Here is a 15,628-nt window from a genome sequence, read left to right as displayed (position 1 = left end):
AAAGAGAGAAAATAGTCAGATACATAAAATCGCTTCGCTTGGAATTGATGGGACACATACAGAGACACACTCAAACATGTTTAGGAGGATAACTAATTAGACACCACCATGACCCAGGTGTAGAGGAAGTACAACAAGATGACTGCATGATTTAGAAGAAGACATGAGAGCGATGAATGTTAAAGACTGGAAAGTTAAAGGACAAGGAGAAATGGAAAAGAGTCACGGCAGCAGTAGATACAAACAGCTAGCTATAAAAAATGACATATGCCTCCTCTACACATCGGCAGACGCGTCCGCGGATGCATCATAACACGCTGACCACACATCTGAAGAGTCGTTCAGTCTTGGCATTGAAATCCTTTGATCTGTGCTGGAGAAACCGACAAGTATCGGATGTGCTGCAGATGTGTCTGCCGACGTGAAATATATACATCCGCAGACACATCTGCCGATGTGTAGTGGTAATCCACCTCAACCAAGAATAGGATTTTAAACGCCATGGCGTTAGCTATAACCCGTAGGTATTTTAATGCTTCATGAATGAATAAATGAATGAACATCTATATAGCTCGAAGTATTTTTCTTTGTATGTATAATTTCTACACAAGTTACGACTAAAATTATATTTAGTGCTCTTTTCTTCTAAAAAGCAATTAGTCTGCGTTTACATATCCATTAAATTGTTTTTTTCAAAATAAATACAATAAGTCCACTAATAAGTTGTAGCTTATTTCATCTTGTGTGGTTACTAATCAATCTCTTAACAACTTCTCCATGTTGTTCCAATCTCTGTTTTAACTAAATACACACCAGCATGTCAAATCTACTACGGCAGAGCCTTAAGTTTTATGTCTTTGTAATTTGTTTTAGTACTCTTAAATTGGTTTATGCAACAATAAAACCAAATCAATTATGGAAGATATAATATGAACGACGATAAATACTGTTAGCAGATACTAAGTATTCAGTGCAGGCTCATATTTAAAGTTAATTTAAAATAGATAATTAAAAATAAGTACAACGGAGTCAGATATTTCGTTATAATAATGTGACACTATAATATCACTTAAAGTATAGTCCGTCTAGAAAGTATCCGGAAAAAAGAATGCAGATTATAATTTTACGGTATTTATTTCTATCACTTGAAATATAAAATTTCAACAAATAATTCATCTCATTTACTTATACAACCTCCATTTTAATCTAAACACTTAACTAAACGTCCAGGTACACCCGAAACTAGGTCAAGGCCATAATTTTCGGTAATGGTGTTCCAGGCCTGTAAAACTGACCAAATCCAACCTTCTTTATCTCGTGGCGCTGCTCGTTCCACTTCAATCTTCATCAGTCCCCATATGTTTTCAATGGGGCTAAGATCTGGAGATGCCGCTGGCCACGAAATTGTTGCCAATTCGTGTTCTTGCATCCAAGCTTGAGTATAAGCAGAAGTATGGCATCTTGCGTTATCTTGCTGAAAACGCCACCCCTCTGGATATAAAACACGAGGCGTTTCAAGAAGAAAACTATTTAGGATGTGACAATATTTCGCACTATCAACAGTACCATTAACTATACAGAGAGGTGTAGCACCACGTTGAGATATTGCTCCCCAAACCATTATTTTAGTAAGAAATTTGGAAACTTGAACGGTAACATTTTCTCTTGATAGGACTTTTAGATGATTTGCACCAAGCTGAAAACAACTTTCATCAGATATAAAGACATTATTAAAATTATCTTCTCGAAAACGTTGACAAAAATCTATTCTTCGTTGCCTTTGCAGAGGTGTCATTTAAGGATTTTTTTGGATTCCTTGATATAATGTAGCCTTGCTTTTTCAGTGACATGCGGACAGTTTCTGGACACACTTTTATTCTTCGTTGATTTCCAAATCTGTTCGCTAATTTTCGAAACCCTAGGCGCGGATTTTGTCGTCCTAAAGCCACTAATGCATTTAAATTGTTTCCGCGAATCTTACGCGGTCTACCCGAAACTGATCTATGTTTCATATCTATGCCATTTTTTATCCTCTTTATTGTCTCAAACACTGTACTTTTTCCGAGTTCAGTCAATTGCATTAATTTTTTGATGTTTCGGACACACTTTCTATACAAATATCCACCACTTTTCTTTTTTCTACTTGCGACATTATTTCACAAATAATCTAAGTCTGTTTACAAACAACAATATTTAACAGATGGTGTTGTCATGCGATTTTGTCCATAACCTACTATCGGCACAACCTACTTGATGCATTACTTTTGTCTTAAAATGTTACAAAAAGGAAATCTATTAAAATTAGGAAAAATGTAAAATTTCGGATACTTTCTAGACGGACTATAATATGTGAACGAATAGTAAAAATGAAAATATTTTAAAAATATCTTTAATAATTAAAAGAATGGAAAGTGTGTTTTTGAAGTGTGTACAATTTTTGAAGATATTCTTCTTTAGCGACGAATCTATTGAGGGTAAAATTGTACATCAACCACGCGCCTGCGCACACTGACAGTATGTAGTTCATTGCTAATCTTTCAATATAGGTATGTATGACAATGTATGTATCTGTAACCGTGCAAATAAGTCATTAAAAGAATATATTAGTGGTTTTAGGAAATGTATTATTTATTATAATTCTTGTGTTTTTGGATTTGTGTTTCCCTGTAGTAAAATAATAAAATATGTAGGCATAACATGTTTACAGTTTGTCGCCGTGTTGTGTAATTATATCCGAAACTTACGTGTTAATTCAAGTGGCTCGATGGCGTAGTTGGCAGAGCGGTGGGACAGAGAACGGAAGCACACGGAAGGTCGCGGGTTCTAATCCTAGACGATTCATACTTTTTTTTATTTTTCGTTATTTTAATAAAAATTTTTTGGAAGTGGTAGATAAGAAAGTTAGTTTAATTTTTAAATAAAATACAAATAACCTGTTAAGTATATTTACTTCGTTTAAATTACCTATATAATAGAAGAATATCTTCTTACGTGCGTACAAAGTACACACACATTCTTTTTAATTTCCTATAGCTGAGCCCCTTCTTCTTCTTCTGAGATTCTTTATACAATTTTTAAAACGTTAGGTGTAGGAGGCTGAAATTTTTTTTAAATGTAAAAATTAAAAAAAAAAACTAAAAAATATACAGAACATCACATGGGACTTTCACAAAAAAACGCATTAAAAAATTGTTTGATCATGGTAAGGTTAAAAGCCTACAATCTGAATTGGACGCAACTTGCAGAGCGAACTGACACCTCACTCAAACAGGATGTGCTCTCCTAAATGTTCTTCGTTTTACAAAAGTGACAGCTGAATGTGTCATATACATCAGCAAAGGATCAGAACTGTTACTTTTAAAACATGATTCCTTTAATTTTCGTACAAACTTACACAAATAACAGCTTCTTTCCTTCTGATATTATCTGCTATAAAAACTATGTCATCTGCAAATCTTAAATAGTTTAGGTATGATCCGTCGATGTTTATACCCTTGTTGTTCTATTCCATTTTCTTAAAAATGTCTTCTAGATTAAGGGAAAAATGTTGTATCTTTGTCTTACATCCCGTTGTATTATTATGGGGTTTCTTTCTGATAGTTTGGTTTCGTCCAGCTTGATTTGCATATAAATAAGTATAATAGTCAGAAATGCATATTTGCGGTTGTTTTTGATCTTGTTTTTGTACATTTTTTCATCCATTTTTATGCATGTCATCTCGTCATAATTTAGTTGGTAGTGCTATTGTCTAAAATATATAAATATCGATCATATAAGTAGGTATTGCACATACCTTTAAAAAAATGTTTCACTCTAGAAAAAAATGTACCTAGATATTCTACATATTTTAATAAAATATTAATCTTATACCTATGTATACTCCGTTTGAAAATTATTGATAGCACAGTTTTTATGACACAGCTCATTTGCATTTTATGTTGTATTGTATTCAAAGTTTGTCGAGGTATATATGACCACCTCAATACAATACAACATAAAATGCAAATGAGCTGTGTCAAAAAAACTTTGCTATCAATTATTTTCAAACGGCTTATAATATGTCCTTGTTTTACTAAATACTAGTCATGATTTAAATAGTATTAAAATCCTGGAAATACCAATGAAATAAATACATAAGATATTGACCTTAAATGAGGCCATAAGAGCCACTCTGGTTGATTTTAACATTAGGTACTTTACATAACCAAAGAAAATTATCACAAGCTAACAATCTCCGATTGTTTTAGTCGTTTTATATTGACCAAGAATCATTATTGGTCAACATACAATTACTAAAACAACCGGATTATGATAGCTTTTGATCATTTTCTTTGATTAGGTATGTAAAATAATGTTAAAATCAGTTAGGCCACTCTGGCTCTCATGGCCTCAAATGTGATGAAAAAAGTAATATTAAATGATTATTATTTCTTTTACGTATTTTAATAATATGTTTAATAATTATAAACAAACAACAAACGTTTAATTTTACAAAACCAAATGGTCTACAAATCTACCACATCATATTCAACAAGTGACAATTTAACCGTTAAATACATTCTAAATAACTCCCATCTCTACTCCTTATGAACATCCACCACCAATATTTTGAGTACTAAAAAATAGAGATGGGAGCATCACTTTGACATAATAAGTGTTAATATCTAATATTTTACGGATGCATTAAAAAGGTATGTCTGATTTACAAATAAATTAAAAACAAACAAAATACATAATTAAAAATTGAGTTATAATTACGTTTTTTTGAAGAACATCCATGACTCGAATTTTGATCACTGATGGGCCTTAATGTTAAAGTTACACCTAAAAATGATAGCGGTGTTAAAGGAGGCTGCTAAAATCCTTCACCTGAGGGCGGCTGTGCAGAGATATGGTGTTCTAGCTTCGGTTTGTAGATTCTTCCATCAAATAGGCAGTAATTGGTTTTGACACCAAACATTACGAATTCAATTTGTTACGCCATGATGTATACGAGTATACTCCATTTTATTCAATTTTTTTGTAACTATATGTACAAGAATAAAAAACCGCTAAACGCCGTAAAAATGAGTGGCGCATACAATATTCCAGCTACAAAATATCTGATATGAATATTACGTGGCGGGAAAATGTATTTTCATTTTGATGCAAAACAAAATTCTAGTTTTATTTTAAAAGATTTTTTCATAATATTTGCCCAATTTGAAGTAAAACGCGCTACAAAAGAGTAACTTTGATAGGTACAGTTTGAATTTTGAAACTCCTTTTTGGCGCGTTTACTTCAAATTTAACAAATATTATGAAAAAATGTTTTAAAATAAAACTAGAATTTTGTTTTGCATCAAAATGAAAATACATTTTCGCGCCACGTAATATTCATATCAGATATTTTGTAGCTGGAATATTGTATGCGCCACTCATTTTTACGCCGTTTAGCGGTTTTTTATTCTTGTATCAGGAGTTTTTCAAAGTTATTTATAAATTAAAAGTATAAAGTTGAATGCAATGTTTCTCGATTACACGTTAAGCTTTATAAATGGTCGCCTTTGTCGCATTATCTCCCAAATGTTCTAGTGTCCATCGAATGTACACTAGATTTTTTTTTATTCGAAATAGATTGAAAAAAATATTGGGATGGCCGGTAAATGAACACGGATTGCCCGTTGCCAGATCAAATTAGCGTCGTAACCACTACAACTGCATAAACCATTTAGGGAATTATCGTTAATTGGATTATACTTTTGTAGCTTAATAACTTCTAAACGCCTTAACCAATTTTGTTCACTAAACATGAGTTTGAAACGTATTGACAAGTAGTATCTTATGCATCTAAGGTCAAGTATGATAACTGAAGCTATTACAGGAATTATTGAGCTTGAAAAACCGTTTTTCCCATAAGAAATAGATTTGATCATACTTATGAAGCCTATAACTTAAAAATTCGAATTTTCTCGGATATAAGGTACCTATACGTATACACCGTTAGATTCGTCTAGAGTCCTTATACAAACGCTCAGTTATTGGCGTAATTCGTAGGTTGAAAGTTTGAGTAATTGTCGAAAAACCAAAATTTTCAAAGTTCAGTTTTTCAGCTTTTCGGCTATACTGAGCCGTGTGTATGTCTGATCCTGACAGTTTAGACACCACTTGAAAGATTAACTCAACGCTATTGATTTGGTGTATTTACTGTTCTCCTGTCTCTTCTTGAACCGAAGATATATACCGCCAAAATATATGCCGTTTTGTACCTACATACCAAGTCCTATAGCTGACTTATGGGTAGTCAAAACTCACAAACTACACCGGTTCTGAATCGGCCCTCACCCCCTATTCAAACACAGAAAAAAAAATCAGATCGGTTTAACTTTTCCACACACATACATACATACATATCCAGAAACATTTTCCCTTTTTTAAATAAAAATTGACTCTGAGCTCGGTAACTTTTGAACGGTATAACCGATTTTCAAATTTAGACATGCGTTGGAAAGGTAATGATCGCTTCTATTAGAAGCCGCAAAGGTCGGAGTTAAATTTTCGAAGTTTTTGGGAGTTTTGGGGACGAGAACGAAAAACAGACCCTAAAATAAGAGGGCCGTAAAATCCGCACCCATGGACCAAAATGGATGGTTGACATATGAATGGGTGAGTCTTTTCCTGAACTTTAAGATGTGAGTTGGCCCAATTTTCAATTCAGTCAGATTTAGAAAATCGAAAATTTCGTGTATATATAGTGTCGCGTGTAGGGGGTGTAGGTGTCCGCCACTGGCGAGAACTGCCGTTCTCTGGTAATGTTATATGTATAGCATGTGACCTATTTAATACATATTTTATAATTAGTAGTCATTTTACATAATGATCCGGTCCGAAAGGCCATGTTTATATATAAAATAAAAAGAAATATACAAAAGAATAAAAGGAAAAGGTACACAATATCACTATTTAAAACTTATGAGGAAAACTATTTTGATTGGGAAATAAGTCACAACTAAATTGAAAAAACAATTTTATTAACTTTTCGACGGCCAAATCGGATGTCGTTGTCAAAATACAAAATATTGAAAAATTTTGGTCCGATTTGGACGTCGAAACGTTAATAAAATTATTTTTACAATTTAATTGTGGCTTATTTCCCAATGAAAATAGTTAATCATAAAAATGCCACAAGGAAATAGTTTCAGAACAACATTATGAGGAAAACGTAGGTTTTAAATAAAGAAGAATATACTAAATTGAGTGCAATGGAAATGCAAGAGAACGGAAGCAAACAAAAGCAAATAGAAACGAAGAACAAAAATAAGAAAAAAACAATAGTTTAAAAATCAATAGATACTACACAGTTGGTGAAAGGTGACTGACTGATTTGTGAGGAAGTTTTATGAAAAAGAAGGAAATGGTAACAGCAAATATAAGAATAAAAAAGGAAAAATTTGATATAAAACAAAATAAATGCCCCGACACTGGAATTGAATAATATAAGTGAAATAATTCTAAAAACAGATGAAAAAATAAAAAAAAGAATAATTTAAAAATTCCGGAACAGTTACAAATAAACATTTCTTTTTTAAATGGACATCTAAATTATTTATTCGTCGTTTGCTTAACAATTTTAAAAAATGAACTTTTAATTGTATAGCTAAAAATCTTGAACATAATCCAAGAAAAAGTCGAGATCCTAGCTAAGTAAATCATAAATTCTGAGTAAATTATCTATTAACGTATTTATAAATGAACAGGAAAATTAAAGCAATATCGCTATAAATTATAAAATCAAAAATTATTTTGAAGCAAGTCGAATTTTTGTCTAAAACTGTTCTGGGTTTATTTTCATAAACGAAAATAAAAGATATTGTTGATGTAAAAATAGTTTTATACAGAAACGGCAAAAAATACGGTTCTCAAACTGTTCCAACTATATTAAATACTTTAGAAAATTGGTAAAATGTATGGTTTTTGGGCGTTTTGGAAATTGACAATGACATTTGACAAATCTTTACATAACTGGTAAAATTTATGCTTTTTTACATTTTTACTTCCTTTTTCGATATGGAAAGTGAAAGTCCAAAAAAGTCTACAATTATTTTAACTGTTAAATGCTGTTATATGGTTCTGAAACTGGTTCAACTAGATTAAATATAGTTAATTACCAATTTAAAAAAATTGGTAAAATTTATGTTTTTTTTTGACATTTTGATGCTTAACATTTGACAAATATGTACTTTAGAAAATTGGTAAAGTTGATGCTTTTTCGACATTTTGATAATAGGGCTTTTTATTCACAGTCATTTTTTTCGAGCTTCTGTCATGTGTCTTAATATATTCACGTCATACGTTATTATACAGGGTGTTTGGTAAAGAATGGTCCATAGCTTAACCTCAGGTTCCTGAGGTTAAAACAGGCCGATTTTAGCTAACTTACCTTAGTACAAAGTTTATAATAACCGAGATACAGGGTGTCAAAGTTAAACTTTTTTTTATTTATTATTGAATATTTCCTGACAGGTATGAGACAACAACATGAAATTTGCTGTGTGGGGGTTTTTTGGTTCGATAAAACTAAATTCCCTACCAAAAATTATATATTGCCCATAGGGCGCCACATACGCCTTTCAGCACTCATTTATTACGTTCAATTTTTTTTATCCCTCACTCTGTATAATTTTGACATTAAAATTTTTATTCTCCTATTAGTTTTACTTAAAAAATGTATACTTATTTCATCTCCATAAACTCAACCGTTTTCGAGATAAACACATTTTAAATATTAGATACACCATCATTTTTAGCATATCATTGTAGTTACACCCGAAAAATAACTTAAAACCATAAAATTATCCAAAAATGTATCGCAAATTTCTTCAAATGGAATTTGCGATGCAATGACATAAATTTGAGAACTCGCACAATTATTATGGTTTTAAGTTATTTTTCGGGTGGAACTACATACAATGATATTATGCTAAAAATTATGGTGTATCGCAGATTTAAAATGCGTTTATCTCGAAAACGGTTGAGTTTAGGGAGATAAAAGAAGTATACCTTTTTTAAGTAAAACTAATAGGAGAATAAAAATTATACAGAATGAGGGATAAAAAAATTGAACGTAATAAATGAGTGCTGAAAGGCGTATGTGGCGCCCTCTGGGCAATACATAATTTTTGGTAGGGAATTTAGTTTTCTCGACCCAAAAAACCCCCACATACCAAATTTCATGTTGTTATCTCATACCTGTCAGGAAATATTTAATAATAAATAAAAAAAAGGTTAACTTTGACCGGTACCTTGGTTATTATAAACTTTGACTAAGGTAAGTTAGCTTAAATCGGCCTATTTTAACCTCAGGAACCTGAGGTTAAGCTATGTCCCATTCTTTAGCAAACACCCTGTATATACCAATGATACAAACTAAAGACGTATGACGTAGATGTATTAATATTATGTGACACATGACAGAAGCTCGAAACAAATGACACTCGATGAAAAGCCCTATTGGCGTTTGATCTTTGACCTTTACAAAATTTGCTCCTTCCTTTTTCTATGTGGAAACCAAAAGTCTATATCTAAATTAATGTAAATTATTTTAACAACTAATTTCTATTTCCAAAATGGCATTTGAAGAAAATAGATAATAATAGATACATGTAAAACTAAAGGTTTATTAATAATAAAAATGTGAGTATATTGACCATTAACAAGACTGGTTATTAGATTTTGAATTGTATCAAATTTTCAGTTTTTTATGATTAACTATTATAATGTTAAGCTATGTTCAATGTCAGATTAATACTGATCACACATTTTGTAGTATCAGCATGGGAAACAATCTATCACAATCACAACCATTTGAAACATCCAACAAGGATGTTGTCGTTCTTCTACCCTCTTTAAGTCTACATCCAAAAGAACCTTGGAGGTATGGAGAAAGAAGTGTTCAAAAATGGGAATTAAAATCGAAAAAGACCTTACTGTTTGCAGATGACCAGGTAGTAACAGCCAATAATGAAGATAAAATAGAAATAGGTCTGTACTGGGATTTTCGGGGTAGTTCTCTGGTTTTAACAAAGCTACTATTTTAGACTTTCTTCATGATTTTAATTACTTTCTCCATGATTCGGTACCTAGAACCAAGCTATGAGAAGCAGCGGAAGACATCGAAGTTACACGAATATTAATAAAAGCAGTAAAAGTACTCAAGTATAAGAAAGTACAAGAATAAGAAAGTAGCTATCAAAACGGGCACTAGAATATGCAGTCCATTTAAGACGACAAAGGGACTACTACAGGGCTGCTCCTCATCCCGTCCCTGTTCAAAATATTCCTGGAAAAAAACCTGAAACCATGGAAAAGAAAATGCGAAGGAATGGATATAACAGTAAGAAACGAATACCTATATGCCCAAAGTTTTACTGATGACCAAATAGTGATCGCAAGACGAAGATGACCTCAGTTTTATGATAAGAAAACTGGAACAGAGAAAATGGGGTATACAAAGAATGGGATGGAAATAAACTTGAAAGTTGTAAGAAAATTGTATAACTACCAACGGAAAATATAGAAAAAAATGGGCTATTTAATTGGAGATACCTACTGAGATATACTTAGATAAATATAATATATGTACAAGAGAGAGAAAAAGTAAATTAATTAGCTAAATTTTAATTTGTGCCAAATTTATGTATAAAATTTAATGATTCCTTTTTAAAAAGTGTGTTCAACATAGTTTTAGTTATTGTGGAAAATACGGTATTTCAGATTAGATAAAGAAGCAGTTCAAATCGTCGATATGAGTATCTACAGAAATGCGATCAAAGAATAAAAAATCCTAATCCCTCAGCTTAGGTTGCAGGTGATATCGGCTAAAAATAAAATTTATTGAATTCTCGTGTTGCATGTAAAAAGCAAATAAAATATTTCACACGATACAGGAAAATACAGTGTAATAAAACATGGTTTTGTAAAAATAACATTATTCCTCAGAGGTTATTAACATAATAATTAATTGAACATTTTAATATATTTGGTAAACTGTATATCTAGAAAAATCATCCACTTTTTACAGTAGATACCAAATTCATTCACTGTCTTCGTTAATGTACCCATTTTATTTTCTGTCAGTTTCAGTGTCATTTATCCTTTTCAAAAAGATATTTTTCTTTGTGGCATCCTCGCTACAACATGTCCGTGTGATCTAAATCTTAGAACTTTCCTGTGTTGTTATCTGTGGTCATCCACATATGTAATTCAATTATTTTAAAGTATTTTTTTGTTTACCAGCTCTTGTAAACCTCATCAGATCCTTCTAGGAATCTTCCACTACTATGTAATTTTTTATTAAGCTTCTACGTCCCTCTTGCGTAAAGCAAGATTGATAGCAATATATTGACATTTTTATTATCCCTTTTGGTCTTTATGGATATTTTGTCGTTTTCAGTATCTTTCACTACCGATGCTTGTACAGCATTTGATTATCCCCTTTACGATTTCTTGGTTTTGTTAGTAGAAACGCAATAAGAAATAGAGGTATTCTACACATTTATGAAACCGAATGTGATTTCTATCAAGGACGCAATTTAAAAAGGTGGATATGGTTAAGGGGAAAACAGCGGAAATTGTAAACAAACCACGCAAAACTTCTGCCCATGGTACTGGATCAGAAGACTTTTGAGCAGGCATGTAATTTGATGTCTTACAGCCTGGATCAATATACAACTGTGTTCCAGGCTAAAGTTTTAGGTTTGGTGGCCTGCATTGACGAAATCACGGATGGAAACCCAAAGCAAAGATAATCTGGCAGTCAAGCAAACCCACTCACCAAATCAAAACCGGCGAGGAACAGTAAAGATCTTCGCAATAACCTAGCAAATGATAATAAAATGTCTTTAATATGGGTGCTGGCTCGTAAACGAGTGGATGGAAATGCACGAGGTTCAGAAGGGGCCGATAAGGAATAATCAAAAGGAATGGAGAGCTACCCTTCAGAGGAGAAAGGGCTTCGAGAACGGTCGTTTTCAGAATCATGCTCCTGGATGGATGGGCACTTAAGCCAAATTGTTCAAAAACGTTTTATTTATTTTTTGTTATGTTTTGACTGAGTCTACTTGTTACGGGCAGCTGTGGCTGTTGCCTCCCTATGGAGAGGTATAATTGTGTGCAAAACGCAAAACTCTAGGTGAGCTATTTATCTCTCTCTTCAATCCTGACCCCCCGGAGGGAGTGTAGTGGTCGACGTGATGTCGTGTATTGTCCGTCTCTAAAGATCTCTGTCTCTGGTCATTTCTTTTAACTCATGCATAGGTCTTTTGCATATTCCTGTAATCTGATCGATCCATCTTGTTGGGGATCTTCCTCGTGATCTTCGGCCTTCCACCTTTGCTTGTATAATGAGTCTTTCCATGTTTTCTGTGTTGGCTCGCATAACATGTCCAAAGTATTTTAATTGTTGGAGATGGACTTTACTGGAGAGCCGTTGGCTAACTTTTAGCTCTCTTAAAATTGAATTATTTGTTCTATGGTCGGTCCAAGGAATTCGTAGCATTCGTCTCCAACAGAACATTTCAGTGGCGTCTATCTTTCTTCTTTCCGAATTTCTCAGGGTCCAAGATTCACATCCGTAAGTCAGTATTGGGAATATTGAAGCAGTTGATCAACCTCATCTTTAACGCTCTTGAAATTTGACAGTCCTTCCATATTGTGGTCATTTTTGCTGTGGCGACTTTTGCTAGATCACATATACGTTTTATTTCCTCTTGTAGTGACCCTGTGTTTGTGATTAATGATCCCAGATATATGTAAGTATGAGTTCACAACCTCAAACCGATCAATTGTGGTTATATGTGGATGATTGTTATGTAGTCTATCCACTATCATGATCTTTTTCTTTGATATGTTTAATTGCAGACCAAATATTTGACTTTCGTTTTCAACCAGTCGTATAAGATCAGTCAGCTCTGCTTGACTATTAGCAAGAAGGGCTGTGTCATCTGCGAAACGTAGGTTGTTTATTTTATGACCATTTATTGAGATGCCTTTTTCCCATCCTTCAAGTGCTCTTCTCATAATATGTTCTCCATATATATTGAATAATTGTGGCGATAGTATACATCCCTGTCTGACACCCCGTTCTGGATGAAATTCGTTTGAAAGTGTGTCAAGCACTTTAACTGATCCAGTAGTGTGTTCGTATAGTTCAGTTATAAGCGAAATAAGGTGTTGGGGTACGCCCACTTCTTTTAGTATTTGCCATAAGTGTCTCCACTTGACCCTGTCGAACGCCTTACGATAATCTATAAAGCATATGTACAGTGGATTATTGAATTCCCTAGATTTTTCGATTATCTGTCTTATATTTAACAGGTGTTCTCTAGTACCCCTACCTTTGGTAAATCGTGGAATTTCGTGGAACCGATTTGCTCTTGTGGAATTTCTCTTTGAAGGAATGTTTTTAGTCTCTCGTTGATTATATCTAAACCTATTTATCTAAATGCAATAAAAACGAGGTATTGCCTTCAGGGAATCAATTTATTCGTCGTTGAGTTCGTTGCTTGCTGGCAATGGTCAGCAATTTTGTGGGTGGGAAACGGAGTTTATTTTTAGGATGTCTGATATACATATTGCCTAAAGATGAGCAAGGAGTTTTTAGGACATTCTGGGCTAAAAGCACTCATGGATAGGTAGTCGATCTGATCTCTGAGTTGGAGTCCATAATTTATTTTGCATGCTGTGTGTTGTAGCCGCTAGTGATTAGAGGTCTGAAAAGTTTAAGATGTGTTTTGTTCGGGTTAAATCCATCTTTCGCACCATATATCGATATGGTTCAGCCGATTTTGAGTATTCCTGTGGTTCTTGCGTATTTATAGCATTGCTTTGTTATTTTAATAACTATTTTATCAAGCCGTAGTGGATTTCTACATCGATTCTAGCGGTTTTTATGATTGGCAATAACGTTGTTCTAATTATTCAAACACAATTTTTAATCAGCCCAATAAACCGATATCTTTATGAGTTATTACAGATCTGACGATAATACTCTGGATATCTAATCTAGAAAAACTGTTTATCTAGTCCACAGACAAATATCCTCACTTAAACGTATATGTTTAGTAATCTACACACAATTGTACAAAAAATATGGTATCGCGGGACGAAAGAACAACCATTACTACTGTATTTTATTGTTTTTATTGGTTCTTATCTTGACGTTTATTTCTAATCCTTTTAAAATGAAATTTACGATTTAATTATTGAACATTAATTTTAATGTCTCGTCTTGATCTTTTTGTTTTACATATTCCTCCGATAAAGTTCGTCTAAATCTTAAAACTACTGTAAATGCATTGTTATTGTCATAAAATTGACTTATAATTCACCAGATAAAATATATTACGAAACAAAGCAGTACATTGCGAATTTGTTGTTATAAAAACAGTAGTAGAAAACATACATTCTACTAATTCGCTTATGTATTGATATTTTGATGAAAAAGTTACTTAATTACACCAAAAATTCAAAATACTTTGATACTATTCATAATATTGAGCTTTAAAAGATTCTAGCTTTAACTACAGAAAATTTTAAGACCAGAAACATCATTTATGACCCCGCGTGGGGAATATCAACCCATAAGATATTTAGCCTTAGCTACAAGCTAAAGTATTGAGCACCAGTATTGGTGTAAAAGGAAAGAGGTTTATGGTCAGTTGAATAACATCATAAGAATATTTACTACACCAATAGTACAACCCAATTACGACCAAGACATAACAGTTTGTGTCCAGTTGTGTGACAAACAATGAGTATGTACTTGACCAATGCGACAACGATAGTAGAAAAAAAAAACAAATGCCTAAAATAAAGAAGTATATTGTTCCAAGAAGTATATATTTTCTCCACAAATCTTCGCACAAAAGTATATAAGACAAAAAGAGCAATGATTGGATAAGGAGCAAAATTAAAGTAAAGTCTGGTTCTATTTTAGCGCCTTTACCACTGACCAGTTTATCTTACAAGACGGTTGTCACCATCATAATCATTTGAATTCTAACTTTCAGCATATTTTTTCAATATCATAAATTATCAGTGGCCACTATGCCTACAAGATTTACATAACTATAGCCCACGTCTGTCATCGGTATTGAATTCATTAAATCTCCCGTATTTTGGTTTAATTATTTAAAAACAAACCGAGATCAAACGGTTTTGCACTTGGCAAGAGACACATCAATAACAGCTGAAACGGTAGGAAAAGAAGCCATTACACGCAGCATGTTATTCACTGAGGTAAATCCAACATAAAAAAATTATAAGTATGATATAAATTTTACCCATTATACTTAATATTACAAACCCAGGAAGCGAATGGCCTGTATGATGTCCATTGTAATTTTTCTCTTTTATTGGCTCGCAATCACGGGCAATTTGAGCAAGATCCAAAAATAATTTAATATTTTAAACTTCACGGATAATTGGCAAGGCGCAACATAAATTAATATTCTCAATTATCAACTCATAAATTTTGTTGTTAAGAAGGATTTTGTCTATATGTCAGGAGGGGGATTAGATAAATGTATGGGGGAGGATTTACTAGTTGTTTGATCTTAGTTTTTGTTGCAAAAACAGATTAAAATTTTAT

General features: G+C 32.8%; 1 protein-coding gene across 3 annotated transcripts in view; it reads right to left on the bottom strand.

Moving 5' to 3' along the window:
* LOC114325306 (homeobox protein homothorax) overlaps window positions 1-15,628 on the bottom strand; it is a 675,897-nt gene that overhangs the window by 594,663 nt on the left and 65,606 nt on the right. For 2 of the 3 annotated variants that reach the window (XM_050653960.1, XM_028273338.2), the window contains exon 2: window positions 4,759-4,824. The exons of the other annotated variant lie outside the window; for it this stretch is intronic. In XM_050653960.1, the coding sequence (XP_050509917.1) occupies window positions 4,759-4,779 (21 nt within the window). In that variant the 5' untranslated portion in view covers window positions 4,780-4,824. The remainder of the gene's footprint in view (window positions 1-4,758; window positions 4,825-15,628) is intronic. 3 annotated transcript variants of the gene reach the window in all.

The sequence above is a fragment of the Diabrotica virgifera genome, chromosome 6 (genome assembly GCF_917563875.1).
Source record: "Diabrotica virgifera virgifera chromosome 6, PGI_DIABVI_V3a".
Classification (NCBI taxonomy): Eukaryota; Metazoa; Arthropoda; class Insecta; order Coleoptera; family Chrysomelidae; genus Diabrotica; species Diabrotica virgifera.
Note: the sequence above shows the minus strand (reverse complement) of the source record. Positions and strands in the feature narration are given on the sequence as shown.